Genomic DNA, 27,937 nt, shown 5'->3' with positions numbered 1-27,937 from the left:
TTCATTTAGAGAAAATTGATAAGTTCTTTTTATTTTGTATGTTGAAGGGTACCAATATTTTTGGCTATGTGTGAAGGTTATACATTTAGAGGAAGCTGGGGCAGATTTCAGTAAAATGGACTTTGAATGAAATATTTAAATGAAATTTTGAGGATGAATTTTCCAGTTTTTGCAGGCTGCCAGACGTACAGTGGGGCAAAAAAGTATTTAGTCAGTCACCAATTGTGCAAGTTCTCCCACTTAAAAAGATGAGAGAGGCCTGTAATTTTCATCATAGGTACACTTCAACTATGAGAGACAGACTGGGGGGAAAGAATCCAGGAAATCATACTGTAGGATTTTTAATGAATTAATTTGCAAATTATGGTGGAAAATAAGTATTTGGTCAATAACAAAAGTTCATCTCAATACTTTGTTATATACCCTTTGTTGGCAACGACAGAGGTCAAACGTTTTCTGTAAGTCTTCACAAGGTTTTCACACACTGTTGCTGGTATTTTGGCCCATTCCTCCATGCAGATCTCCTCTAGAGCAGTGATGTTCTGGGGCCGTCGCTGGGCAACACGGACTTTCAACTCCCTCCAAAGATTTTCTATGGGGTTGAGATCTGGAGACTGGCTAGGCCACTCCAGGACCTTGAAATGCTTCTTACGAAGCCACTCCTTCGTTGCCCGGGCAGTGTGTTTGGGATCATTGTCATGCTGAAAGACCCAGCCACGTTTCATCTTCAATGCCCTTGCTGATGGAAGGAGGTTTTCACTCAAAATCTCACGATACATGGCCCCATTCATTCTTTCCTTTACACGGATCAGTCGGATCAGACTAGCAGGATTGACTTAAGTGCCCTTGGGCAAGGCACCTAACCCCCAACCGCTCCGGCAAGAGTGGTGGCATACCTTGTCTGATTAGCCAAAGAAAAACTGATCAGTTCGGGCACTGAACCCGACCAATTGAACTGATCAGTCGTCCTGGTCCCTTTGCAGAAAAACAGCCCCAAAGCATGATGTTTCCACCCCCATGCTTCACAGTAGGTATGGTGTTCTTTGGATGCAACTCAGCATTCTTTCTCCTCCAAACACGACAAGTTGAGTTTTTACCAAAAAGTTATATTTTGGTTTCATCTGACCATATGACATTCTCCCAATCCTCTTCTGGATCATCCAAATGCTCTCTAGCAAACTTCAGACGGGCCTGGACATGTACTGGCTTAAGCAGGGGGACACGTCTGGCACTGCAGGATTTGAGTCCCTGGCGGCGTAGTGTGTTACTGATGGTAGCCTTTGTTACTTTGGTCCCAGCTCTCTGCAGGTCATTCACTAGGTCCCCCCGTGTGGTTCTGGGATTTTTGCTCACTGTTCTTGTGATCATTTTGACCCCACGGGGTGAGATCTTGCGTGGAGCCCCAGATCGAGGGAGATTATCAGTGGTCTTGTATGTCTTCCATTTTCTAATAATTGCTCCCACAGTTGATTTCTTCACACCAAGCTGCTTACCTATTGCAGATTCAGTCTTCCCAGCCTGGTGCAGGTCTACAATTTTGTTTCTGGTGTCCTTTGACAGCTCTTTGGTCTTGGCCATAGTGGAGTTTGGAGTGTGACCGTTTGAGGTTGTGGACAGGTGTCTTTTATACTGATAATGAGTTCAAACAGGTGCCATTAATACAGGTAACGAGTGGAGGACAGAGGAGCCTCTTAAAGAAGAAGTTGTTACAGGTCTGTGAGAGCCAGAAATCTTGCTTGTTTGTAGGTGACCAAATACTTATTTTACCGAAGAATTTACCAATTAATTCATTAAAAATCCTACAATGTGATTTCCTGGATTCTTTCCCCCCATTCTGTCTCTCATAGTTGAAGTGTACCTATGATGAAAATTACAGGCCTCTCTCATCTTTTTAAGTGGGATAACTTGCACAATTGGTGGCTGACTAAATACTTTTTTGCCCCACTGTACATCATATTAGTTCCCCCCCCAATTCTCTCTCTTATGTTTTACATCACGCTTGTGTTTAAAGGCATTACTAAGAAAGTCCTTGAGGCCGGCTGCACAAAACACCTGAAGTTAAGATTTTCCTTAAAGTCTGAGGTAAGGTTTCCTTAAAATAAAATCAGTTGCACAAAACACCCTTAAGTCTTCTCCTTCAGGTTTCTTTAAAATGTTCGCTGACATATTTACCATTTTCTCCTTATCTTGGTTTCATTAAACCTTTGCATAAAACAGGGATGAGAATGAAAAATATTTAAAAAGTCTGAAAAAAGCCGGGGGTTTGGGGGCCGCAGGCTCCCAGCGGGCCCCAGGGGCAGAGCCCCGGTGGAGGGGGCGGGGGCTAATGATTTTTGGCTTTTTTTTTAACCCCAAAACCATTAATTTTATCAGCAAAAAGTTGCAATGTATTTGGAAATAAATTCCCCTTCTTGGTGACTCCCAGGTGAAAATGATTAATATGGGACAAGAGACTTGTTTTTAATCAATTCACATTAATGATTTAAAAAAATCAATGCACCTTTTAATATAAACGAGCTCTACAGTATTATATTTCTGCATTTTAGCTATTCATGTCTTTGAATACTCTAATCCTTTACAATGAAGTGCAAACTAGAAAAAAGTTCCATCATATAATTCTCTGAAGCTTTCTTCTGATGTTATCATGGTAGCAGGAGGTCTTGCATATTAAGCAGGCAACATTCAACACCACTCATCACTTCCCTTTCAACTGCTGTGTGGACTAACGAGGTTTTATCTGGACAGGATGTTGTGTGATGTAATACAGATACCATACGGGCAACCTGAAGATCGAGATGGTGGGTTTGAATTAAAGAACAGGCGTGTACAATGGGCATTACAGATTGGACTTTTTTTTTTAAATCAAAAACTATAAGTTCATCTCGGCCTAAAAAATTTGGGCAGACGCTCCCGCGCGGCACACGCCAGCAATTCCCCCCCCAGCCGTCCCCCTATGAAATGAGCAATAATTAGGAGAGTTATACACGGCATCATACCTCAAATTTTATCAGAAATATAGATATGATACTATGATTCTCCCCAACATGCTACATTAGATAAGCTAACCCCATTTATAAAAGATACACACTTATATATGACATGTATTTGAGATTATATACACACACACAGCATTGATTCGTGCGATATACATTATAAATATAATGAATCACTGAACAGGCAGAATAATTTTGGCCCTGCCTGTGTGTTTTTGGTGTGTATGTGAAGTTGGATAGTCCTCGCCCCTCTACTAGCGGAGTTTATCATGTCAGAACACAATGAGTAAAGTACTTTTCCTGGGACGTCTAGTTTCCGTACGTGATCGCCGAGCTTCGTTGTGACAGTCTGCTCGTCGATCTCGACATTCAGTGTTCTTTCTAACCAAGCCCATCGAAAACAGTTCTTTATCCCTGCACCTTTATCAATCTCCCTCGCTCGATCCTCTTCTTTCTAATCGAGGACTTTTGCCATTGTCGATACGCTAAAATATCCCGCCTGCGTCTTTCCGATGTTACCAATGCGTACCGTCAAACAGTGTGTACGGTCGGTGAACGGCGATTGCAAGCCACGCGTGGAGAGCATGCGCACTTGTGTTTATACGCTGCACGCGATGCGATTTCCCGAAAATTCTACCGCAAATAAGTCGAACATTGTCGCAAAAGTAGGAATGTTAATTACGACATGTCGAAAGACTCGAGTGTGTTAACCCGGAGCCACCGAGAATCAGGACGTTACAAGGTGAGCACAGATCGTTAACCATACACCCCGAAAATTTCTCAACGGATTTACATCGATCTCAAAAACGATCATTTTGGCGGAAAATTCTCATCCCTGACAAAAGAATTTAACAAGCAAAGTAAGGAAAACAACTGAACGTACCTCTGACTCCATCTTAACTGCAACATGGCCAAGTTCATGAAGTGATTTATGAATTAATTATGAAGCTTATGAATTACTTTTCATTGCAATTTCCTCCCACATTCATTGTGTTCTGTTTGTTATTTGAGAATGAAATTAACTTTTTAGTATGTGCTTTCTTTTATTGTATTCCTCCAGAAGTATAATCTTTTCCTCCAATGACCAAGTTGGTATTCTCGTCTTCTTTTCTTTCTTTTTTTTTTTAAACTACAGGGCCAAAGTCAATCCCTCAATGAAGGAGAACTTAAGCCTCAAGCGCCATACTTAAGATGAAAACCTGAGGTGTTCTGTGCAACCAGTCCCTGTCTCTTCGGTCCATATCTGGCAACCCCAGAGGTGTGAACGACACTCAGGTGACTTGCATAATCTAATCTAAACGTCACAGCCAGAAAATCAGCCATGTGCTTTAAGTATCTGTGAACAGGAGTGACTTTCCTCACGTAAATACTGACGGCTGACTCTGAACACGTCGCTTTGTGTGCACCAAATCAAAGTGCTGCCTGAAGTTAGGATGAAATGATCAGTACGTTGTGGGCTCTTGCACACAAATCATCATCAGATGTGTAAATAAGAGCCCATGTGTTATATCTCCCTCTCTGTGATGTGGTGCCCAAACTGTCCAAAAGATCAATTCTTATTTAATCTTTAAATTATAACAAATCATAACATTCGCTGGACTGTGCACCATTTTACATTAATGCACCAAGGAGAATTTTGGTTTTTAAAAAAAAGTGCTCTAATATCAACATCCTACATATAAATGCTCCAAGACTGATAAATAAACTTTTCCTGTCTCGTTACATGGATCATGCTCACGGACACTATCACAATTGGACAACTGTACACATGGACCCATGTGGCAATATTTAGTTTTCGAAAGGATGCTAACTTAAAAGCGATGCTTAAGTGACACTGTTTTCACCGATACAAACCTCACTTATATCTTCCCCACATTCACTCTGGCTCACCTCCAGCCCGAGAACACCAGAGCCATGGCCATACATTCCACTTTGGGGATTTATCCCTAAAAGAGACCCAGGGACTGCCATGCTCAGACCACTTCTACTGCTACTGCTGCTGCTACTACTACTGGAGTGGTGTGGAGACAAAACTGGGATTCCACTTCTGCCTCCAGCGCTGCCTTGAGTACCTTTGTTGCCTGAAGGCTGGTGCTGAAGAGGATTCTGAGGAGAAACAACTGACCCTTCTGAACCTTGGGCCTCGCTAGTACCACTGATGCCGCCATGCCGATCACAGTGAGAACGATGCCTCATGAAGCTGTCGCGCCACATGAACTTCTTCCCACAGCTAAGGCAGTCGTAGGGCTTCAACCCCGTGTGCGTCTTCATGTGTTCTGTGAGATGGTGCTTCATCTTGAACTTCTTGGAGCAAACTGGACAGTGGAAAGGCCGCAGATCGAGATGCATGTTGATGTGGCGGTCTCGCATGCTCTTGTGAGTAAACCTTTTGCCACAGTGGCACATAAAGACTTTGCCTGTAGCGCCAGCCCCGTTGCCATCTAACCCGTCTAAGCCACTGTCCATTCCACCCTGCCCAGTCAATTGGACTGTCCCATGCTCCGAAGTTCCTTTTAATGACACCCCAGGCAAAGATTCCTGCAGGCCAACTGTAGGAGAAGGCTGGTTATAGAGAACAATCTGGTTCCCTTGCATGTCCAGTGGGAAGAGCTGTGTTCTAGCAGCAGCTGTCTGGACTGAGCTCAGTAATGCACTAACTGCCCGACTGCTACTCTGGCTGGGGTTCTCCAAAGTGTGCTGTGATGACGTTTGGTCCATCAAACCACTTTCAAACTTGAGGTAGTCTTCAGGTGATTGGCAGTAGTCAACCTGAAGAAGTAATAGCAAAACGTGATTAAAATGACTAAATTGTGACAAACCACCAGGCTTGTGCGATATTGTGCACACCCTCGGCACAAGACAGGAAAAAAGCAGTGCGTTTAATCACATCAGAGGCTTATTTAATCTTTTTCACTCTTATAAACATGGTTAATCAATCAATGCTAACTCTACACTAGTGGCGTAAATGAACATTAATGCATCCTAAATTAATATAAATACAGATCCGAACAGTAAGTGAAGGATTCGTTTTCTTTTTTTAAAGAAAGTTTAACAGAAAGCTTCAGAATCGGTGTGTGAACCAGGATCCTGCAGGAATTTAAAAAAAAAAAAAAGCTGTGCGAGATATTTAATGTGGAGATCAGAGAACAGCTCATAGGGAGGGTTGCCAAGTTTCAGCACGGTTTACACCCTAATACAGCTCATAGACCTGCACAAGGAGACATGAAACTGACTCCAAACGTTCAGGGCACAGGAAACAGTACAAATATTTTTCTTCTCTTCTCTTTCTCACTCTCTTCAAACATCAGTTCACATTTCTGATTTAGAGAATCTATCTGCAATACACCCAACCTGGCAACCCTGCTCATAAAATAAAGACCAAGTTCATTAGCATGATACGAACGGAAGACGCACTGTTCAGGTTTTTGCCAGGCTGCCTCACTGAGCTCCAAAACAAAACCATATTTATTACATATTTCTGTACAAACGAACAAACGAAATCTAATTTCATACTATACCGAGCCGTCGCTAACCATATCACTCCAGTCGAGCTGCATAACTCTGCAGAGCTCTCCAAAAAATACAGTTTATTCACGTTTAAAATATTGTAAAACTTCATGTATGTTCATTATGTGCTTTTTGTCATTCTTAACTGATTTTTCTTGATCATTATTAAGAGAAAATCTTCAGAAAAATCATACAATAGTGAAGTGCTGCTTAGGCCAAACAAAATAATACAGTGGTGCTTGAAAGTTTGTGAACCCTTTAGAATTTTCTATATTTCTGCATAAATATGACCTAAAACATCATCAGATTTTCACACAAGTCCTAAAAGTAGATAAAGAGAACCCAGTTAAACAAATGAGACAAAAATATTATACTTGGTCATTTATTTATTGAGGAAAATGATCCAATATTACATATCTGTGAGTGGCAAAAGTATGTGAACCTTTGCTTTCAGTATCTGGTGTGACCCCCTTGTGCAGCAATGACTGCAACTAAACGTTTGCGGTAACTGTTGATCAGTCCTGCACACCGGCTTGGAGGAATTTTAGCCCGTTCCTCCGTACAGAACAGCTTCAACTCTGGGATGTTGGTGGGTCTCCTCACATGAACTGCTCGCTTCAGGTCCTTCCACAACATTTCCATTGGATTAAGGTCAGGACTTTGACTTGGCCATTCCAAAACATTCACTTTATTCTTCTTTAACCATTCTTTGGTAGAACAACTTGTGTGCTTAGGGTCGTTGTCTTGCTGCATGACCCACCTTCTCTTGAGACTCAGTTCATGGACAGATGTCCTGACATTTTCCTTTAGAATTTGCTGGTATAATTCGGAATTCATTGTTCCATCAAAGATGGCAAGCCGTCCTGGCCCAGATGCAGCAAAACAGGCCCAAACCATGATACTACCACCACCATGTTTCACAGATGGGATAAGGTTCTTATGCTGGAATGCAGTGTTTTCCTTTCTCCAAACATAATGCTTCTCATTTAAACCAAAAAGTTCTATTTAGGTCTCATCCGTCCACAAAACATTTTTCCAATAGCCTTCTGGCTTGTCCACGTGATCTTTAGCAAACTGCAGATGAGCAGCAATGTTCTTTTTGGAGAGCAGTGGCTTTCTCCTTGCAACCCTGCCATGCATACCATTGTTGTTCAGTGTTCTCCTGATGGTGGACTCATGAACATTAACATTAGCCAATGCGAGAGAGGCCTTCAGTTGATTAGAAGTTACCCTGGGGTCCTTTGTGACCTTGCTGACTATTACACGCCTTGCTCTTGGAGTGATCTTTGTTGGTTGACCACTCCTGGGGAGGGTAACAATGGTCTTGAATTTCCTCCATTTGTACACAATCTGTCTGACTGTGGATTGGTGGAGTCCAAACTCTTTAGAGATGGTTTTGTAACCTTTTCCAGCCTGATGAGCATCAACAACGCTTTTTCTGGGGTCCTCAGAAATCTCCTTTGTTCGTGCCATGATACACTTCCACAAACATGTGTTGCGAAGATCAGACTTTGATAGATCCCTGTTCTTTAAATAAAACAGGGTGCCCACTCGCACCTGATTGTCATCCCATTGATTGAAAACACCTGACTCTAATTTCACCTTCAAATTAACTGCTAATCCTAGAGGTTCACATACTTTTGCCACTCACAGATATGTAATATTGGATCATTTTCCTCAATAAATAAATGACCAAGTATAATGTTTTGTCTCATTTGTTTAACTGGGTTCTCTTTATCTACTTTTAGGACTTGTGTGAAAATCTGATGATGTTTTAGGTCAAATTTACGCAGAAATATAGAAAATTCTAAAGGGTTCACAAACTTTCAAGCACCACTGTATATGTGTTTCCGGTTACCCGACCGACCCTGTACAACCCCGATTCCAAAAAAGTTGGGACACAGTCTCATCTCTCATCTCATTATCTCTAGCCGCTTTATCCTTCTACAGGGTCGCAGGCAAGCTGGAGCCTATCCCAGCTGACTACGGGCGAAAGGCGGGGTACACCCTGGACAAGTCGCCAGGTCATCACAGGGCTGACACATAGACACAGACAACCATTCACACTCACATTCACACCTACGCTCAATTTAGAGTCACCAGTTAACCTAACCTGCATGTCTTTGGACTGTGGGGGAAACCGGAGCACCCGGAGGAAACCCACGCGGACACGGGGAGAACATGCAAACTCCACACAGAAAGGCCCTCGCCGGCCCCGGGGCTCGAACCCAGGACCTTCTTGCTGTGAGGCGACAGCGCTAACCACTACACCACCGTGCCGCCCGTTGGGACACAGTACAAATTGTAAATAAAAATGGAATGCAATAATTTACAAATCTCAAAAACTGATATTGTATTCACAATAGAACATAGACAACATATCAAATGTCGAAAGTGAGACATTTTGAAATTTCATGCCAAACATTGGCTCATTTGAAATTTCATGACAGCAACACATCTCAAAAAAGTTGGGACAGGGGCAATAAGAGGCTGGAAAAGTTAAAGGTACAAAAAAGGAACAGCTGGAGGACCAAATTGCAACTCATTAGGTCAATTGGCAATAGGTCATTAACATGACTGGGTATAAAAAGAGCATCTTGGAGTGGCAGCGGCTCTCAGAAGTAAAGATGGGAAGAGGATCACCAATCCCCCTAATTCTGCGCCGACAAATAGTGGAGCAATATCAGAAAGGAGTTCGACAGTGTAAAATTGCAAAGAGTTTGAACATATCATCATCTACAGTGCATAATATCATCAAAAGATTCAGAGAATCTGGAAGAATCTTTGTGCGTAAGGGTCAAGGCCGGAAAACCATACTGGGTGCCCGTGATCTTCGGGCCCTTAGACGGCACTGCATCACATACAGGCATGCTTCTGTATTGGAAATCACAAAATGGGCTCAGGAATATTTCCAGAGAACATTATCTGTGAACACAATTCACCGTGCCATCCACCGTTGCCAGCTAAAACTCTATAGTTCAAAGAAGAAGCCGTATCTAAACACGATCCAGAAGCGCAGACGTCTTCTCTGGGCCAAGGCTCATTTAAAATGGACTGTGGCAAAGTGGAAAACTGTTCTGTGGTCAGACGAATCAAAATGTGAAGTTCTTTATGGAAATCAGGGACGCCGTGTCATTCGGACTAAAGAGGAGAAGGACGACCCGAGTTATCAGCGCTCAGTTCAGAAGCCTGCATCTCTGATGGTATGGGGTTGCATTAGTGCGTGTGGCATGGGCAGCTTACACATCTGGAAAGACACCATCAATGCTGAAAGGTATATCCAGGTTCTAGAGCAACATATGCTCCCATCCAGACGACGTCTCTTTCAGGGAAGACCTTGCATTTTCCAACATGACAATGCCAAACCACATACTGCATCAATTACAGCATCATGGCTGCGTAGAAGAAGGGTCCGGGTACTGAACTGGCCAGCCTGCAGTCCAGATCTTTCACCCATAGAAAACATTTGGCGCATCATAAAACGGAAGACACGACAAAAAAGACCTAAGACAGCTGAGTAACTAGAATCCTACATTAGACAAGAATGGGTTAACATTCCTATCGCTAAACTTGAGCAACTTGTCTCCTCAGTCCCCAGACGTTTACAGACTGTTGTAAAGAGAAAAGGGGATGTCTCACAGTGGGAAACATGGCCTTGTCCCAACTTTTTTGAGATGTGGTGTTGTCATGAAATTTAAAATCACCTAATTTTTCTCTTTAAATGATACATTTTCTCAGTTTAAACATTTGATATGTCATCTATGTTCTATTCTGAATAAAATATGGAATTTTGAAACTTCCACATCATTGCATTCCATTTTTATTTACAATTTGTACTTTGTCCCAACTTTTTTGGAATCGGGGTTGTAAAAACACTGCGACCCTTCAACTGTTTATGACCACGATAAACAAACTATTTCTCGCACCCAGCCCTACCTGCTTGGCAGCCACCTGGCGAGTCAAACGAGAACCGCTAGGGCGTGTCATATAAACCACTCGGTATTTGCCGAAAGACACGAGGCCCGTCATTCGCCACCGTGCAAGCGCTGCTCAGCGACTTAAGTTTTGATTTGATCCATGGCTCCAGCCCACCTTTAAACATTTATAACTCGGACACCGAAGGTCGCAGCAAAGCCAAATTTCGTAGGCATTTCTAGACAGGGGTCACCGTTAGATGCAATCGAATACATAGCTGAACAACACTGCGTATTCTTGCTAGTGTTACAATGATGATTATCTTAGATTTTTAAGTAGAAAAACTGGCCACCCTTGTGTTCATGCCTCGAAGGGTCGGATGTAAATGACTGCTTGCACATGCGCAGTATATTTCATCGATTCTTCCGGGTGCCTATAAAATGGAGGCTTGCCTCAGAACAAAAAGCGACACAGTGGACAGAAATGTTTGCTTGTCAAATCAGCCTACTGCAATGCAAAAGATATTCACAACAATTAAAAATATTTCCAAATGAACTATAGAGTAACTACAACATTGTTTCCTACAACAAATCACACAGTTCTGACATTCTGGGATCAGTTGCAAACATTTAACGAGTATTTTGCAAAAAAAAAAAGTTTTCAAAGGAAACTTCTCACTTTTTCCTACCTACCCTAGAAAATTTGTCGTAAACTTTCGGGATAAACAAATTTTTTTTCCCTACCTACCTACCCTATTTTGAAAACCCAGGAAACAGGAAACACATATTTTGTTTGGCCTTAAAGGACCCCATTCTGACTCAGAGAGACACCGCGAGCGTGTCCCAGCTTTACAGTCGAGTCTGACGGTGTGTCCAGCGAACATTTCTGATCTTTCTGGAACGGAACAAATCTAAAAACTGAAGTAAATCTGATAAAATGTTATTAGATGGCTATTGTTATTAACTGTAGCCTAAATAAGAGTTTCTTGACTTGATGTTCTGAAACATAGTCAGCTTCCTTACTCAGTCACATCGGACAAAAAAAAGACAGGAAGCTTTCCAGAAAGTTCCACAGGGTGTCTTGTAGTGTTGTAGTCATGACCAAGACCAGAGTGTATCGAGACCAAGACTTTGAGGGGTTAAAATCAAGTCAAGATCAAGACCAAGGCAGGACGAGACCAAGTCAAGACCGTGACCAGGCCGGTGTGTGAAGAGGGTTGGGGAGGGGTGACAAACATTAACAGGAAGAAACATTTGAAATTAGCAGCGAGTCACGTTATTGGTCACATCTGAAGCAGGAAATTTTACATCCAATCACAGTAACGATGTTAACAAATAAATCAGACAATGCACAGGCAATTTAGTGAAATTCCCACAGTCGTGGTCTTGACTGGTCTTAAAATAAAATCCTGAGTCTCTATGTCTGAGACAAGACTGAGTAAAAATGCAGTCAATTCCCGAGACGAGACGGAGACCTTCAGACAGTGGTCTTGAGACCGATCTCGAGTTCTACAACACAAGTGTTTGGTTGAGGAGCTGAATAATGTTACATTCTGCAAAATATTATAATTTGTGAATGAAAAGTTACTTCTTTTTTGTTTGTTTTTTTAAAAATACACATCCAAATGTTAGCTGAGCCAAACAAGCACCGATGGATTCCATTTCACATTAACAAACTCAAAATATTCTTCATTTACCATGGCAGAAAGCAAGAGTGCATGAGATGGGAGGAAAGGGCGGGGCTTCTAAGGTATCAGTTAATAGCAGAGGTCAAAACACCTGCACAAATCATTCTAGATTCATATGGCTCCTCCCCCATTTCACTGGGGACTGCTCATTTATATAATAATAATATTTCTGAGAGTTAACTATTGTACTAGTGTATGAAGTTAAAACGTGGCGTTCTTACAACATAAAGACTGGCAGGTCTGGTGATGTATTATAATCAGAGGAAAAGGGGCTACGTTCAAAACACAGCTGATTGTGTTAGACAGTGTTTGTATCTTAGTGCTGTTTTGAAGCAGAATGTTTAATTGCCAGGATGTTACCTGACTAGCGTCCAATCAGGAGAGATGGTGCAGATGTAAGTCTAATGTCTCCTTGTCTAAAGTTAACCAAGTCAAACACACGGTACGTTGATAGCCTTTATTTCACATTAATGAACTCAAAACATTCTCCATTTAGCTTTCCAGAAACTGGGGGCGGTGCATCAGCACATCTTTCAAATGCAAACATTTGGAACGGGAGATGGGTGGAAAGGGGCGGGGCTTCCAGTGAATATCGGCGAGAATCATTCCAGATTCACATGCTGACTGGCTCATCTGCAGTTTATTTGGGGTGGGGGAAAGAAAAGACTGCCGTTTTGTGCACTTTGTAGTGATAACGATTTGGACTCCTCCAGACTAGCCAGCTACAGTGGGGCAAAAAAGTATTTAGTCAGCCACCAATTGTGCAAGTTCTCCCACTTAAAAAGATGAGAGAGGCCTGTAAGTTTCATCATAGGTACACTTCAACTATGAGAGACAAAATGAGAAAAATAAATCCAGAAAATCACATTGTCTGATTTTTAAAGAATTTATTTGCAAATTATGGTGGAAAATAAGTATTTGGTCAATAACAAAATTCTCAAATCATCTCAATACTTTGTTATATACCCTTTGTTGGCAATGACAGAGGTCAAACGTTTTCTGTAAGTCTTCACAAGGTTTTCACACACTGTTGCTGGTATTTTGGCCCATTCCTCCATGCAGATCTCCTCTAGAGCAGTGATGTTTTGGGGCTGTCGCTGGGCAACACGGACTTTCAACTCCCTCCAAAGATTTTCTATGGGGTTGAGATCTGGAGACTGGCTAGGCCACTCCAGGACCTTGAAATGCTTCTTACGAAGCCACTCCTTCGTTGCCCGGGCGGTGTGTTTGGGATCATTGTCATGCTGAAAGACCCAGCCACGTTTCATCTTCAATGCCCTTGCTGATAGAAGGAGGTTTTCACTCAAAATCTCACGATACATGACCCCATTCATTCTTTCCTTTACGCGGATCAGTCGTCCTGGTCCCTTTGCAGAAAAACAGCCCCAAAGCATGATGTTTCCACCCCCATGCTTCACAGTAGGTATGGTGTTCTTTGGATGCAACTCAGCATTCTTTCTCCTCCAAACACGACAAGTTGAGTTTTTACCAAAAAGTTCTATTTTGGTTTCATCTGACCATATGACATTCTCCCAATCCTCTTCTGGATCATCCAAATGCTCTCTAGCAAACTTCAGACGGGCCTGGACATGTACTGGCTTAAGCAGGGGGACACGTCTGGCACTGCAGGATTTGAGTCCCTGGTGGCGTAGTGTGTTACTGATGGTAGCCTTTGTTACTTTGGTCCCAGCTCTCTGCAGGTCATTCACTAGGTCCCCCCATGTGGTTCTGGGATTTTTGTTCACCGTTCTTGTGATCATTTTGACCCCACGGGGTGAGATCTTGCGTGGAGCCCCAGATCGAGGGAGATTATCAGTGGTCTTGTATATCTTCCATTTTCTAATAATTGCTCCCACAGTTGATTTCTTCACACCAAGCTGCTTACCTATTGCAGATTCAGTCTTCCCAGCCTGGTGCAGGTCTACAATTTTGTTTCTGGTGTCCTTTGACAGCTCTTTGGTCTTGGCCATAGTGGAGTTTGGAGTGTGACTGTTTGAGGTTGTGGACAGGTGTCTTTTATACTGATAACGAGTTCAAACAGGTGCCATTAATACAGGTAACGAGTGGAGGACAGAGGAGCCTCTTAAAGAAGAAGAAGTTACAGGTCTGTGAGAGCCAGAAATCTTGCTTGTTTGTAGGTGACCAAATACTTATTTTACCGAGGAATTTACCAATTAATTCATTAAAAATCCTACAATGTGATTTCCTGGATTCTTTCCCCCCATTCTGTCTCTCATAGTTGAAGTGTACCTATGATGAAAATTACAGGCCTCTCTCATCTTTTTAAGTGGGAGAACTTGCACAATTGGTGGCTGACTAAATACTTTTTTTGCCCCACTGTAACTGAGGAGTGTTGTACATTTTCCTCCTCAGAACCGTGAACTGATCTAGTGTGCGTATATACACTATAACTCATTTAAAGAGAAGAGGTGCAGCCATGTTGGTTTGACCATTCCAAGTTGAGTGGGTGTTTTTTTTTGGTTTTCCCTCGTCAGAGGTCTCAATTTCCGAGTTACGAGGTTTTGTCGGATGTCGCGTTATGTTACATTAGGCGTTTTAGAAACTTGTATACCAACACACACGTTTTAAACTGTTATTTACCTTGCAGTCTCACACCTACACCAATTCCAACCACTTATGTAACATCCGCTAAATAACAGAATAAATAATGAACAAAACTCCTCACCTGTGCTTCAATTTCCTCCCTGCTGCTGAGGTCTGCAGAAAGAGTCCTAACATTAGAAATATTAAATGTCCTCTCCCTTTCTCTCTCCTTCTCCAAGTCCTGCTCGTCTTCATTTTCACCTCCTTCTTCTCCAGAGACCATGATGAGGTCATCGTCCCTGGAGCGCTCGGTTTTTACCACCACCCACTGCTTCCGAGGCATGATGCTCGGCTGGCTATACATGGGACGCTTCTGCGGTGGAGAGGACTCTATATCTTGGTAGGACGAAACCCCAAAACTGTCACTCACTCCCATTTCTTGATCAGAGGCAGGCGCAGGCTTCTTCCTCCTGCCACTCCCCTGGTCCTGTTTCCTTGGGTACACAAGCTCATCATCCTCTTCTTCCTCCTCATCAATTAGGAAAGCATCTTCTCGACTGGATGACATGCAGTAGTTCGGAGTGGAATGTATGCCTCCATCTCCCACTGTTCCACTACTTGCCATTGCTCCACCAAAACTAGCATCTTTGGGGCTGAAGTAGTTCGTACTGCTGGGAGACTGACTCTCTATCAGTGAGGGACGGTTCAGAGGTTGCACTATAGACTGCGTGTGTCCTTCTCCTCCATAGGAATCCCTGTTAGCAATACTGTTGCATCTAGTGCTCTCTGAGGATGGTGCTGTACCCTGTGGGCCAGAGGAACCTCCTCGGTCCTCTCGGAGTAGCTCTGTGCACTTGTCCACTATGTGCCACATCTGGAGCACACTCCCAATGGTGAGGTAGTTGACGATGTCTTCACGTAGCATTTGCAACTGGCCAGTGTAGGCACAGCTTAGGACCCTCTCAAAAGCCAGTGGGTCCATAACAGCTGGAATGGACACTGTGGACATGTTCTTCAGTAGAACCTAACAGAGACATGCTGTAAGCATTTGGCCTGCAATTCACAGCAAGGCTTATGGTCTACTGTATGTGCACATGAAAAGAATGTCAAATTCCCATTTCCTGATATATTTATATTATATAGATCTGTAAAAGTGCATCATCCATCAATTTTTAAACTTTTTCCCATTTCCCATTCTTCACAGTAAAACAGGAAATATGAAAGAAAAAAACTCTATAAAAGGCACTTTTTTAAAAACTCATCTGAGACGTGAGGATTTGAACAGGGAAGATGTGCATAATATAAATAACAAAGATGGGATCACAGGAGCCGCAAACGGATCTCACAGATGAAAAGCTGGATGATTTGAATGACACACTGGTGTGGTCCAGCAGTCTGTCTCAGACGGGTGTGGAGAAACGCTCGGCGGCCATGAGCATCTACAACCACGAGTTGGCCTAGTGATTAGCGTGTCCGCTTCTCGATCGGGAGATGTAGTTGCGGTTGGGTCATACCATGGCCATTATTAAAAAATGTTCTGTTTCCGGTCCACCGGCCGGGTGAGTGCCGTTTGTGCGGTTGAAATTTTTTTTTAACGCCGGTTTTTCGACATTTTTTTCGGGTTCGTAAATCTAAAATCGAACTTGACATTTCCGCATTCCCAGGGCTTTCCACTAAGGCTCATACTAGCCAGCCATGACAAATAAGTAGCCAGCCGGGGGGAAGTAAACACAAAAACTCCTGTGCACGCAGTTCCCAGGATTAAATGTATTTTCCACAGACCGTTTATTTATTCACTTTACTCAAATACAAAGTAAAATGGCAGTAAATCTTTTCTTTTCTTGCGTATTGCATCATGAGGCGTTCCTGGCTTGTAAATCTCTTATTTTCGGTGCATGACACATTCACGCAGCTGATCATGCTATGAATTAACAACGACAACGGTCTGCAGTGGGGCTACACAATTAGGCCAAGAAAAAATAATTGTTTGTTTCCGGTTACCCGACCGACCGTTTAAAAAATGCCCCGACCCTAGACTTTTTTGTTAGATGTTTAAAAAAAAAATGTATTTTCGCCGACCAACAAATTTTGAAAAAAAAAAATATCTGCATTACGATTTGCATAATATTGTCGATCTGACAAGTGACTAATTCTAAAACGCATATATCGGACAAGAAACACTCATTGATTTCTCACGGCCTCAATCTGACGTCATGACCTCTTTCCGGAAAACTCCGGCTTGTGTTGTACACAACGCTAGGCATCATGGCGGCCAATGAAGTGTTCTCGATTACCGTGATCGGTTGCGACCACACGGAAGATTGTAAGACAATAAGTTCATTTTATAAGTTTTCAACTGTAAAAGAACTCTACGAACATCATCCTCCGCTGGACGAGTCATGCAAACAGTATACACACAGCGCCCAGGCTAACGGCGGTATCCATATCACGATGGATATCACCTAAAATTTATTTAAAAAAAAAAAAAAAACTACCTACCCGGTATTTTGTGTGATAAAAAAATAAATAAAAGAAAATAAAAAGACCTACCTACCTACCCTATTTTTTTTCAAGATGTAATAGGAAACAAACAATTATTTTTTCTTGGCCTTACACACTCAGCCAACATTTCTCCATTTGTGTATGAAAATACACTCCAACCACTCAGTTTGGGTTCATTTACAACCAACGGTGTCTTTTGATGCCAGCACGTAATTGAGCGAGAGAAGACTGGTTTACCGGAGACAAAATAAGCGTCATCTCTGCTTCTGTTCCCTCCGACGGCCCCGACACACTACTGCCTCCGCCGAGTGCACGCGCACACACCGCATGTCGGGGCCGCGGATGAGTTACTCTCCCCTGATCAACAAAGTCGGCAGGGAATTTGTGGTTATTATCGGTACAAACAGCGCAAATCACAACTTAAATGAGTGCGGTTCAGTTTGACATTATTGTCAGTCCGTTAGATAAACATTTAATTTTATTAAAATCGAAAATTAATATTTAGAGCCTGTGGGCTACAAAAATAATAGTCATTAAAGTAGCCGGCTGGACTTAATTGTGTAGTCGGCTGTACAGCCGGCAGCCGGTGCTTGTGGAAAGCCCTGTTGAATCAGCTCTGCGCAAGCGCCGTGCGGCACAAAAAAACAGCAGCCGCCATGAAGGAAGGCGATCCGGAGTTTTCAAACATTTGCTTAAGTGTGAAATCGCAAAATGGTATTCTAGCAAACAACAAAATAGTAAAGATTCAGAAAAACAAATCATTCAGTGATGATTTTAATAGTGTAATTTCATCCGAACTCGGCCTAACGCTCGATTTAGAACTACAAAAAGTCCGTGTGTCGGACATTTTAAGTACCTTTGTAAAAGTTCTGCAAATGTTGCAGTCGGCATTTAAAATGCTAACTTAAAGTTTTTGTACAAGTTTCAGTTGATTAAACTGTCATTTTATTAAATGTGTCTGCTTTTGTAATAAAGTACTGAAAGAAAAAGCAAACACAGCATTGCGATTTCTTATCCATCCATATAAAAATAAAAAATCCCTCCCTCCCTCCTGAAAATTTTTTTGCTCACCCGGTGGACAGGAAACGGATTTTTTTTAAGGATGGCCTTATGACCAGCATAAAAATGGTATCTACTGCTATCTAGTGAGGCATGCCATCAAACTCTAGCAGTTACCAAAGGACCAGCCCCCCCCCACTATAACTATGTAACAGGCGAGAGGCCGAGGGCCATGGAAACGGAGATCGGCGCCACCCAATGCACCTTGTGGCATGGGAAGGACTTCGATTTGATTCGCATCCGCAAGTTTTGGTAAGATTATAAGTGTGTGATTTGAGACACAGTGCTAGTTTGTTTAATGGAGGTAGCTGTATGGGGACATTTGCCCATTTTTATTGCTGAACTGTCTCAGGATAGCGAAAAGACTTTTTTTTTTTTTTTAAAGTACGTACACATTAATTTTATATGCAGCAGGTCTGAATGTGACGCTCAGTAACGTTCAAAATATTTGCACACAAAATACGGTTTTATAGTTAGCAATAGTTATAATATTAATTTGTAAATTAATGAATAAAATGAAAGACAAAAGTTGACACTATTTGTAAGCAAATCACGCAACCCCTAGTTTGAAGCCCTAGGCTATTCAAACAAAACAAAAAATTGTGAATTCATACCCAAATTTAATAGAATTCTATAGAATAATTTCAGAAAGTAAGTCTGTTTGTACCGCGAGTTGGCCTAGTGGTAAGCATGTCTGCCTCTCAAACAGGAGATCGCGAGTTCTACTTGCGGTCGGGTCATACCAAAGACCATTATAAAAATGGTACCTACTACCATCTGGCAAGGCACGCTGCAATACAGACGCGAGTAGGGAAGTCAAACTCTCGTGGTTACCAGAGGACCCGCCCCCCCCACTGTAACCCTAGCTGTAGAGGCCGAGGGCTATCGAAACAGAGATTGGTGCCACACCCATACACCTTAAAAGAGTTGGTTAGTACTGGGACAAGAGACTGCCTGGAAGACCAGATTCTGGCGTGAGAGGGACTTTGACGGAGTCCGTTTGTGGTTTTCCTTATTTCATTAAAAAAAAAAAAGAGTGGAGGGAGGCAGTGGATTGAATGGATGATGCATGGATTGTTCATTGTCTACATATTTAAAATATATAAGTAACAGCAAAAAAGTCCTTATTTCTAAGCAGTCATTGATGTCACCGAGTAAAAAAATGCACCTGGTCATGAAAGTAAGGTGAGGAGGCAGCTAAGACGCAGCGATGGGCTTTAAAAACATGTCCCTGCACATGTATGGAGAGGTCACACAGCTGGCCGTCCTCACGCTGTCGGTTAAGGCTGTCCAGCACAGATGCCTGCACGTTGGGGAAACACACTTGCACCACCGAACCTGTAGGCACACCCGAGGCGCCATCACAACTGTTCTCCTCTGTTGCTGACTGCATCCCTGAAAAACATCACACACACAGAATGATAGTGTTCATGGTTGGGTTGTGAGCGTTCCACTGCAGGCATGCGACACTGACGTCTTAATACATCAACCACAATACAAGCAGACAGAAGCAACTTATTAGTGCAGGGTATTACAGTGCGTATATACAGTACACAGGATCATTACTGATGCAGCAGCTGTGAACCGATAGCTGAACTGCAAACAGTCTGGAAGTGAACCGAACTTAACCCTGGATGCTTTTCTGTTTAGCATGGACGTAAAGAGTGGCTATGTAAGATACCATAGCCTTGAAACAATCCATTTGTTTTTAAACAAAATTTTGCAAGTTATGATTTAAGTCAAGCAAACCATTTTTCTTGTTTTATACAGCTTTGCGCATGTACAGTACCTGACCAGGAGGAGCGTCGCCGATTCCGAGCACAGCTTTAGCTCGTTCTCTAGTAATAAATTTCACCACGTTAGAACAGCGTTTCCCAGTTTTATTCTGATTTTACTACATTAAGGCCTCTACACATAGGAGGAAGTTTTTCGTGTGATTAATTTACATGGTATTATCTTATCTCATCTCATTATCTCTAGCCGGTTTATCCTGTTCTACAGGGTCGCAGGCGAGCTGGAGCCTATCCCAGCTGACTACGGGCGAAAGGCGGGGTACACCCTGGACAAGTCGCCAGGTCATCACAGGGCTGACACATAGACACAGACAACCATTCACACTCACATTCACACCTACGCTCAATTTAGAGTCACCAGTTAACCTAACCTGCATGTCTTTGGACTGTGGGGGAAACCGGAGCACCCGGAGGAAACCCACGCGGACACGGGGAGAACATGCAAACTCCGCACAGAAAGGCCCTCGCCGGCCCCGGGGCTCGAACCCGGACCTTCTTGCTGTGAGGCAACAGCGCTAACCACTACACCACCGTGCCGCCCAAGCCAGAAGGTTATTGGAAAAATGTTTTGTGGACAGATGAGACCATTTTTGGTTTAAATGAGAAGCGTTATGTTTGGAGAATAGGGTGCATCAGTTGCCCCCTAAAAATGAAAAGTTCCTCCGATCATGATGCATTTTTGTTTTTATGTTCCTTTTGGTAAGAAAACACACTGGGTGAAATATTTTGACAAAATTCAAAAGTTTAATGGTGGCACCAGGAGCTCAAAATTATGGAAAAAGCTGCTATTTTATGACTTTTATGACAGTTTCGATCACTTTTCATGAAACATTATGGCACCTTATAGAGTATACCAAATATCTTAGATACACATTTTTAGTACATATTCTAATATCAAGCACAGTTTGAGTTTTAGCTGTTCATTGAATCATTGTTCAACTACTTTTAAACAATACAAATGTATTATGAATCGCATTAATGCTTCTCAATCCCTTGCAAAGGTTCTTAACATGATCTCTGGCTCACAGGAAATCAATAAATGGAGTCCAACATTGTGACTCAAACCTTACATGAAAACATAAAATAAACGTTTTTTGGCAAAAAATGAACCTCATGGTGCCGCCATTAGACTTTTGAATATGGTCAAAAAATTTTACAGGATGTCTTTATTGGTGAAAAGGAACACCCAAACAAAAATGCATCAGATTTTATGAAAGTGAGGGCAACTGATGCAGCCTATTGGGGAAAGGAAAACACTGCATTCCAGCATAAGAACCTTATCCCATCTGTGAAACATGGTGGTGGTAGTATCATGGTTTGGGCCTGTTTTGCTGCATCTGGGCCAGGACGGCTTGCTATCATTGATGGAACAATGAATTCTGAATTATACCAGTGAATTCTAAAGGAAAATGTCAGGACATCTGTCCATGAACTGAATCTCAAGAGAAGGTGGGTCATGCAGCAAGACAACGACCCTAAGCACACAAGTCGTTCTACCAAAGAATGGTTAAAGAAGAATAAAGTGAATGTTTTGGAATGGCCAAGTCAAAGTCCTGACCTTAATCCAATGGAAATGTTGTGGAAGGACCTGAAGCGAGCAGTTCATGTGAGGAAACCCATCAACATCCCAGAGTTGAAGCTGTTCTGTACGGAGGAACGGGCTAAAATTCCTCCAAGCCAGTGTCATGGTCTGATCATGCGCTGGTATAAATTTACCATGCGCAGACCAATTTTTTTCCCTGGTCAACTTCCGGGAAGTCTAAATTTACCATTTCTTGCTGCGATTTTGTACCGAGCATTTCAACACATTTATGGACTAATAGAACGTAAATTGTGACTACAATTGTGAGATTTGATTATCTGTAGACAAGAATGGTTTGGAGTGAATTTTATTAGTATGTAAATGAAGTTAATAAAGTTGTTCAAAACACTTTACATTCTGACTTTGTTCTTTTAAACAAATCAATATTCATGAAGATAAAGTTGATCATTCCTGGCTGCTGGCTGCTCCTGATCAGCCTACTTAGTGCATAAACTGGAACTAAAACACGGGTCATTCATTCATTCATCAAGATAAAGTGAAAATAATTTATTTGTGAATCAAGTATGAATGTAAATCCCATATCATATTGGCCTGGTAAATTCTGACTAGGCCCAATGACAGCAGTCTAATTATAGCAAGTTGTTAAATTTGAGAGAATAACTAAATTATTATAATCAAGAGGAGTCTTACTTAAACAAATCAATATTCATGAAGATAAAGTGTAAATAATTCAACTATGAACATAAATCTCATATTAGGCTGGTAAATTCAGACTAGGCCCAATTACACCAAGTTGGTAAATTTATACCGTGACACCGGTGTGCAGGACTGATCAACACTACCGGAAGCGTTTAGCTGCTGCACAAGGGGGTCACACCGGAAACTGACAGCAAAGGGTCACATACTTTTGCCACTCACAGATATGTAATATTGGATCATTTTCCTCAATAAATAAATGAGCAAGTATAATATTTTTGTCTCATTTGTTTAACTGGGTTCTCTTTATCTACTTTTAGGACTTGTGTGAAAATCTGATGATGTTTTAGGGCATATTTATGCAGAAATATAGAAAATTCTAAAGGGTTCACAAACTTAAAAAAAAAACAGAAGAATCAGCCCGTAATTGATGTCAGGAATAAATAATAATAATAATAATAATAATAATTTCACAGCCTAGCTAGAGAAAGCTTCCGAACTCGTGTGCTGCTGTAACAGAGCGCTCACTCCAAACAAAATGGCGGAGCAACAGCCACAGCACACTGAGAGCACAGCCCAGCCCCGCCCAGCACACTGAGAGCACAGCACACTGACTGAGAGCCCCGCCCAGCCCCGCCCAGCACACTGAGAGCACAGCACACTGACTGAGAGCCCCGCCCAGCCCCGCCCAGCACACTGAGAGCCCCGCCCAGCCCAGCCCAGCTGCAGGGAGCTCAGGGGGGTTTATCACACACTGTTTGGGAAATTCTCTACGAAATAAGGAGCAAATAAACCTCCATCAGTGCAGTAACAGCAGCCCGGGTGTGGTTTAGAACAGGAAGACTGAAGACAGCCATGGAGAGAGACAGAGGGAGAGACAGAGAGGGACAGAGAGAGGGAGAGAGAGAGAGGGAGAGACAGAGAGAGAGAGAGAGAGAGATGGACAGAGGGACAGACAGAGAGAGGGACAGAGAGAGATAGAGAGGGACAGAGAGACAGAGAGAGAGGGACAGACAGAGAGAGACAGAGAGGGAGAGGGACAGAGAGGGAGAGGGACAGACAGAGAGAGAGGGACAGACAGAGAGAGAGAGACAGACAGGGACAGAGACAGAGGGACAGACAGAGAGAGGGACAGAGAGAGATAGAGAGGGACAGAGAGACAGAGAGAGAGGGACAGAGAGAGAGAGGGAGAGGGACAGAGAGGGACAGACAGAGAGAGAGGGACAGACAGAGAGAGAGACAGAGGGACAGACAGAGAGAGAGACAGAGGGACAGAGACAGAGGGACAGACAGAGAGAGGGACAGACAGAGAGACAGAGGGAGAGAGAGAGACAGAGGAGAGAGAGGGACAGAGAGAGAGGGAGAGAGAGGGACACAGAAACAGAGAGAGACAGACAGAGGGAGAGACAGAGAGGGGGACAGACAGAGAGAGAGGGACAGAGAGACAGACACAGAAACAGACAGAGAGACAGACAGAGAGGGGGACAGACAGAGAGAGAGACAGAGAGAGATAGAGAGGGACAGAGGGACAGACAGAGAGAGGGAGAGAGAGAGAGAGAGAGGGACAGACAGAGAGAGGGAGGGAGAGAGAGAGAGATGGACAGAGGGACAGACAGAGAGAGGGACAGAGAGAGATAGAGAGAGACAGAGAGAGGGGGACAGACAGAGAGAGAGACAGAGAGGGAGAGGGACAGACAGAGAGAGAGGGACAGACGGAGAGAGATAGAGAGGGAGAGAGAGAGAGAGACAGAGAGAGGGAGAGAGAGATAGAGAGGGACAGGGAGAGAGAGAGACAGAGGGACAGACAGAGAGAGAGGGACAGACAGAGAGAGATGGAGAGAGAGAGAGAGAGACAGAGAGAGGGAGAGAGAGAGAGAGAGGGACAGAGAGAGGGAGAGAGAGAGACAGAGGGACAGACAGAGAGAGAGGGACAGACAGAGAGAGATGGAGAGAGAGAGAGAGAGAGAGAGAGACAGAGAGAGGGAGAGAGAGAGAGAGAGGGACAGAGAGAGAGAGAGAGAGGGACAGAGGGACAGAGAGAGGGAGAGAGAGAGACAGAGGGACAGACAGAGAGAGAGGGACAGACAGAGAGAGAGGGACAGACAGAGAGAGATGGAGAGAGAGAGAGAGAGAGAGAGGGAGAGAGAGAGACAGAGGGACAGACAGAGAGAGATGGAGAGAGAGAGAGGTGCTGAGGAGCTGCAGCGCAGTAAAATGGCGGCGTGTTGTTGCCACAGACGGACCGCGCTGAGAGCAGCGCGCGCGCACTGCCTGCCTGCCCGCGAGCCCGAGCGCTGCCTTTATCGTGTATTTGCTGAGAGTGCACGCGCGCCGCTCACACCGCGCTAACCGGCTCGAACCGGAGCGGAGCGGACTGAACTCCCAGCGGCCTCAGCTCTCACCGCGCTTACCCTCACACACCTCCTCTCCTCTCCTCTCCTCTCCTCTCAGCGGCCAGCAGCAGCACAGGAGCGGCGCAAAACCTCCATCTTCACCACAGGAGAACGGCTCCCATTCGCAACACAGCGCGCGGCGCGCTCCGGAGCCAGCCAGCTGCACACTGTCCCTTTAAGAGCCCACACAGCCCCGCTGCACACTGTCCCTTTAAGAGCCCACACAGCCCCGCTGCTCACTGTCCCTTTAAGAGCCCACACAGCCCCGCTGCACACTGTCCCTTTAAGAGCCCACACAGCCCCGCTGCACACTGTCCCTTTAAGAGCCCACACAGCCCCGCTGCACACTGTCCCTTTAAGAGCCCACACAGCCCCGCTGCACACTGTCCCTTTAAGAGCCCACACAGCCCCGCTGCACACTGTCCCTTTAAGAGCCCACACAGCCCCGCTGCACACTGTCCCTTTAAGAGCCCAGACAGCCCCGCTGCTCACTGTCCCTTTAAGAGCCCACACAGCCCCGCTGCACACTGTCCCTTTAAGAGCCCACACAGCCCCGCTGCTCACTCGGCCGACCGGAAATACACAGCACAGCTCTGACAAGTCCTCACTTTATACTCAACTATAGCGTTATAACAACAGAGTCCGGGTTATTACTGCATACAAACTTACCACCTTATAAAAATATAATATGTATATTGTTATAACGCGATAAATTATCCTTATAACACACAGTGCTGCTTGAAAGTTTGTGAACCCTTTAGAATTTTCTATATTTCTGCATAAATATGACCTAAAACAACATCAGATTTTCACACAAGTCCTAAAAGTAGATAAAGAGAACCCAGTTAAACAAATGAGACAAAAATATTATACTTGGTCATTTATTTATTGAGGAAAATGATGTAATATTGGGTCGTTCGGGGCCATTTGAGTCCCCATGACATTTTATGGTATCTTTATTTCAAAAATCACATTTTTTAAATGGTCTACAATATGTAAAAAGGATAAAAATTATTTATCTGATTTTATAGCAAATAGGCCAAATTGATGTCCCCATGCATGTTTGCTCAACTACAGAACTGTGGTTGGTAGAAGAGAGCAACTGGACTTGCTTGAAGATTCTTGAAGACGTTTCACCTCTCATCCGAAAGGCTTCCTCAGTTCTGTCTGACTGGTAGGGACTATCAGGTATTTATACTCCCTACTAGTCAGACAGAACTGAAGAAGCCTTTCGGATGAGAGGTGAAACGTCTTCAAGAATCTTCAAGCAAGTCCAGTTGCTCTCTTCAACCAACCACAGTTTACCATGACCTGGATGACTGAGAATCGTCACAGACATCTCAACTACAGAACAAATTCTACATTTTTCATTATTGTTATTTGTCAAATTTATGAATAAATGTTATTTTATATTAATAGATTTTTAATGCTTTAAAACTTCAAAATTATTGATGTCCCTGTGTTGACTGTCCCCCCTGTTACTCTGATGGCTATCCCTTTAAATACAGTCCTCTAGTCACGTGATCCCCAGGAAGTAGCAGAGGGAACTCTTCTGTAAGAGGCAGAGTAAGTGTCTCTCTTCAAGCTACTCTTTATCAGCCTTTTTAAATGGCTCACTGATGCGGCGAAGCATAACACATCCACTCTGTTACACTATTTTATTGTTGAAACTGATTTTTTTTTTTTTGCAAATTTTAAAATATATGTTATAAATCTTCCTCTGTGGTCACCAAGTACTACCATGTTGCTCATCCCATGAGTAGTAATGACTAACTTTAGCCAAAAATGTCCCCCCGTTACCATTTTTGCACAGTAACGGGGTGGACTCATAATAACAGGGTGGACTTAAGAAGCCCATATGAATAAATATTTTCAGCATTTATTGGTATTTTTTCTTTCTTCCTATAATTTATTATACATTTGTTTGTTTTACACACTTTCAAAATGATTGATTAAAACAACACGCATGTTTTTGTCAGTGAATGACGCCACTGTCTGCTGCAGAAAAGCAACGGCGCTACAGGGCACGGCGTGATGCAGACCCTGAAAAACGGGCAAAATACCTAAATAAAGAGAAAGAGAGGTGGAGAAGGGACACAGAAGAAGGAAGAAAAAGGAAAGTGTCAGACCTCAGTGAAAGAGAGAAGAGAGCACAGAGAAAGAAATGGCGAGAAAAGAAGAGAAAGCAGAGGGAAAGCGTAAGATCCAGGACAACCTTTCAGTTAACTCCTTTTTCAAGTCCACAAAGTCCCCCAGAGCCAGAAAATGCTCCCCAACTTTTTTTTTGTAAAAGATGATGTTGAGAGGAAAGTCCAAGAAATGAGAAATGTGCCCCCACTTGTGCCAGTCAAAGGAACAATGAAAATCCACCAAGTCATCAGTTTCTCTCCAGGGAAAATTAAATATCGGGACATAACTTGCCTTTGCCAGGCAGACAAAAGTGTTCTAGACTGTGCGCGCTATGGGCTGAAGGAGGTGAGCCTGGGAGAAGAGGAAAGCCTGTATTGTATTGATGAACCATCACGGCCTGGGTCATCAAGCGAGAAAATATTGGGCAATGGTGCATAGTGAACTATGACGATGAACCTTACCCAGGAATCATCATGGATGTTGAAGAAGATATAAAAGTGAACTGTATGCATAAGAATGGAACCAACAAATTCTACTGGCCAAGTCTGAGACAGGATATTAGCTGGTACAGGGATGACCAGGTTGTGTGCCTCATGAGAGCGCCACAACCTGTAAACAAAAGGTCTGTTGAGTTAGATAAAAAGGTGTGGAATTTCATAGAAAAACAAATGGGTTAAAGGTTCAAATATAAAACTGGTGTGTTCATCAGTGTTCCTGATGTTGATGTTGGGTGTGCATTATGGTGTGGTGTGATAAACTAACTGAATTGCTTTTTAAAAATTAAATGCATTTTTATACTCTGTTGTAATGTCCACCCTGTTACCCCTCTGTTTTTTTATATTAATTAAATAAAATTGAATAATATTTTGCTTGACTTTGTGGTTACTAACACAGTGAATCAATTGAAAAACTCAAATCACTTAAAAATGGGGCACAATTCCATTGAACTTTCTTTTTATTGCAAAAGAAATGTGTTGAAACTACTATTTTGCCTTAAAACAGAACATGACTTTTTTACAAGATAATGCTTATTTATGAATATTTTTTAAATACTTTTACTGAGCAAATAAGGGACATTTTTTATCTTAGAAAACGTAAATATCACAATGACTGTGCATTCAGAACACATATTAATAAAGATGAAAGTGTCCCATAACAGGGTGGACATTTGGCCT

At 43.0% G+C, this 27,937-nt stretch overlaps 1 protein-coding gene and 1 long non-coding RNA gene across 3 annotated transcripts; one reads left to right on the top strand and one right to left on the bottom strand.

Moving 5' to 3' along the window:
• Window positions 1-1,479: 1,479 nt before the first annotated feature.
• zbtb22b (zinc finger and BTB domain containing 22b) lies at window positions 1,480-25,070 on the bottom strand. Of its 2 annotated transcripts, none has more exons than XM_060904985.1 (4): window positions 24,651-25,070; window positions 19,376-19,602; window positions 14,789-15,670; window positions 1,480-5,762 (listed from the first exon to the last, which is right to left on the bottom strand). In XM_060904985.1, the coding sequence occupies exons 2-4, from the start codon at window positions 19,598-19,600 to the stop codon at window positions 4,818-4,820; spliced, it is 2,052 nt and encodes a 683-aa protein (XP_060760968.1). In that variant the 5' UTR covers window positions 19,601-19,602; window positions 24,651-25,070; the 3' UTR covers window positions 1,480-4,817. The 2 variants fall into 2 exon arrangements, with proteins under 2 accessions (XP_060760968.1, XP_060760969.1); XM_060904986.1 differs by having other exon boundaries at window positions 24,661-25,070.
• An 818-nt stretch (window positions 25,071-25,888) lies between these two features.
• LOC132870957 (uncharacterized) lies at window positions 25,889-27,629 on the top strand. Its single transcript, XR_009651235.1, has 2 exons — window positions 25,889-26,198; window positions 26,612-27,629. It is a non-coding gene; the product is annotated as an uncharacterized LOC132870957 (long non-coding RNA).
• Window positions 27,630-27,937: the final 308 nt, after the last annotated feature.

The sequence above is a fragment of the Neoarius graeffei genome, chromosome 22, assembly GCF_027579695.1.
Source record: "Neoarius graeffei isolate fNeoGra1 chromosome 22, fNeoGra1.pri, whole genome shotgun sequence".
Classification (NCBI taxonomy): Eukaryota; Metazoa; Chordata; class Actinopteri; order Siluriformes; family Ariidae; genus Neoarius; species Neoarius graeffei.
Note: the sequence above shows the minus strand (reverse complement) of the source record. Positions and strands in the feature narration are given on the sequence as shown.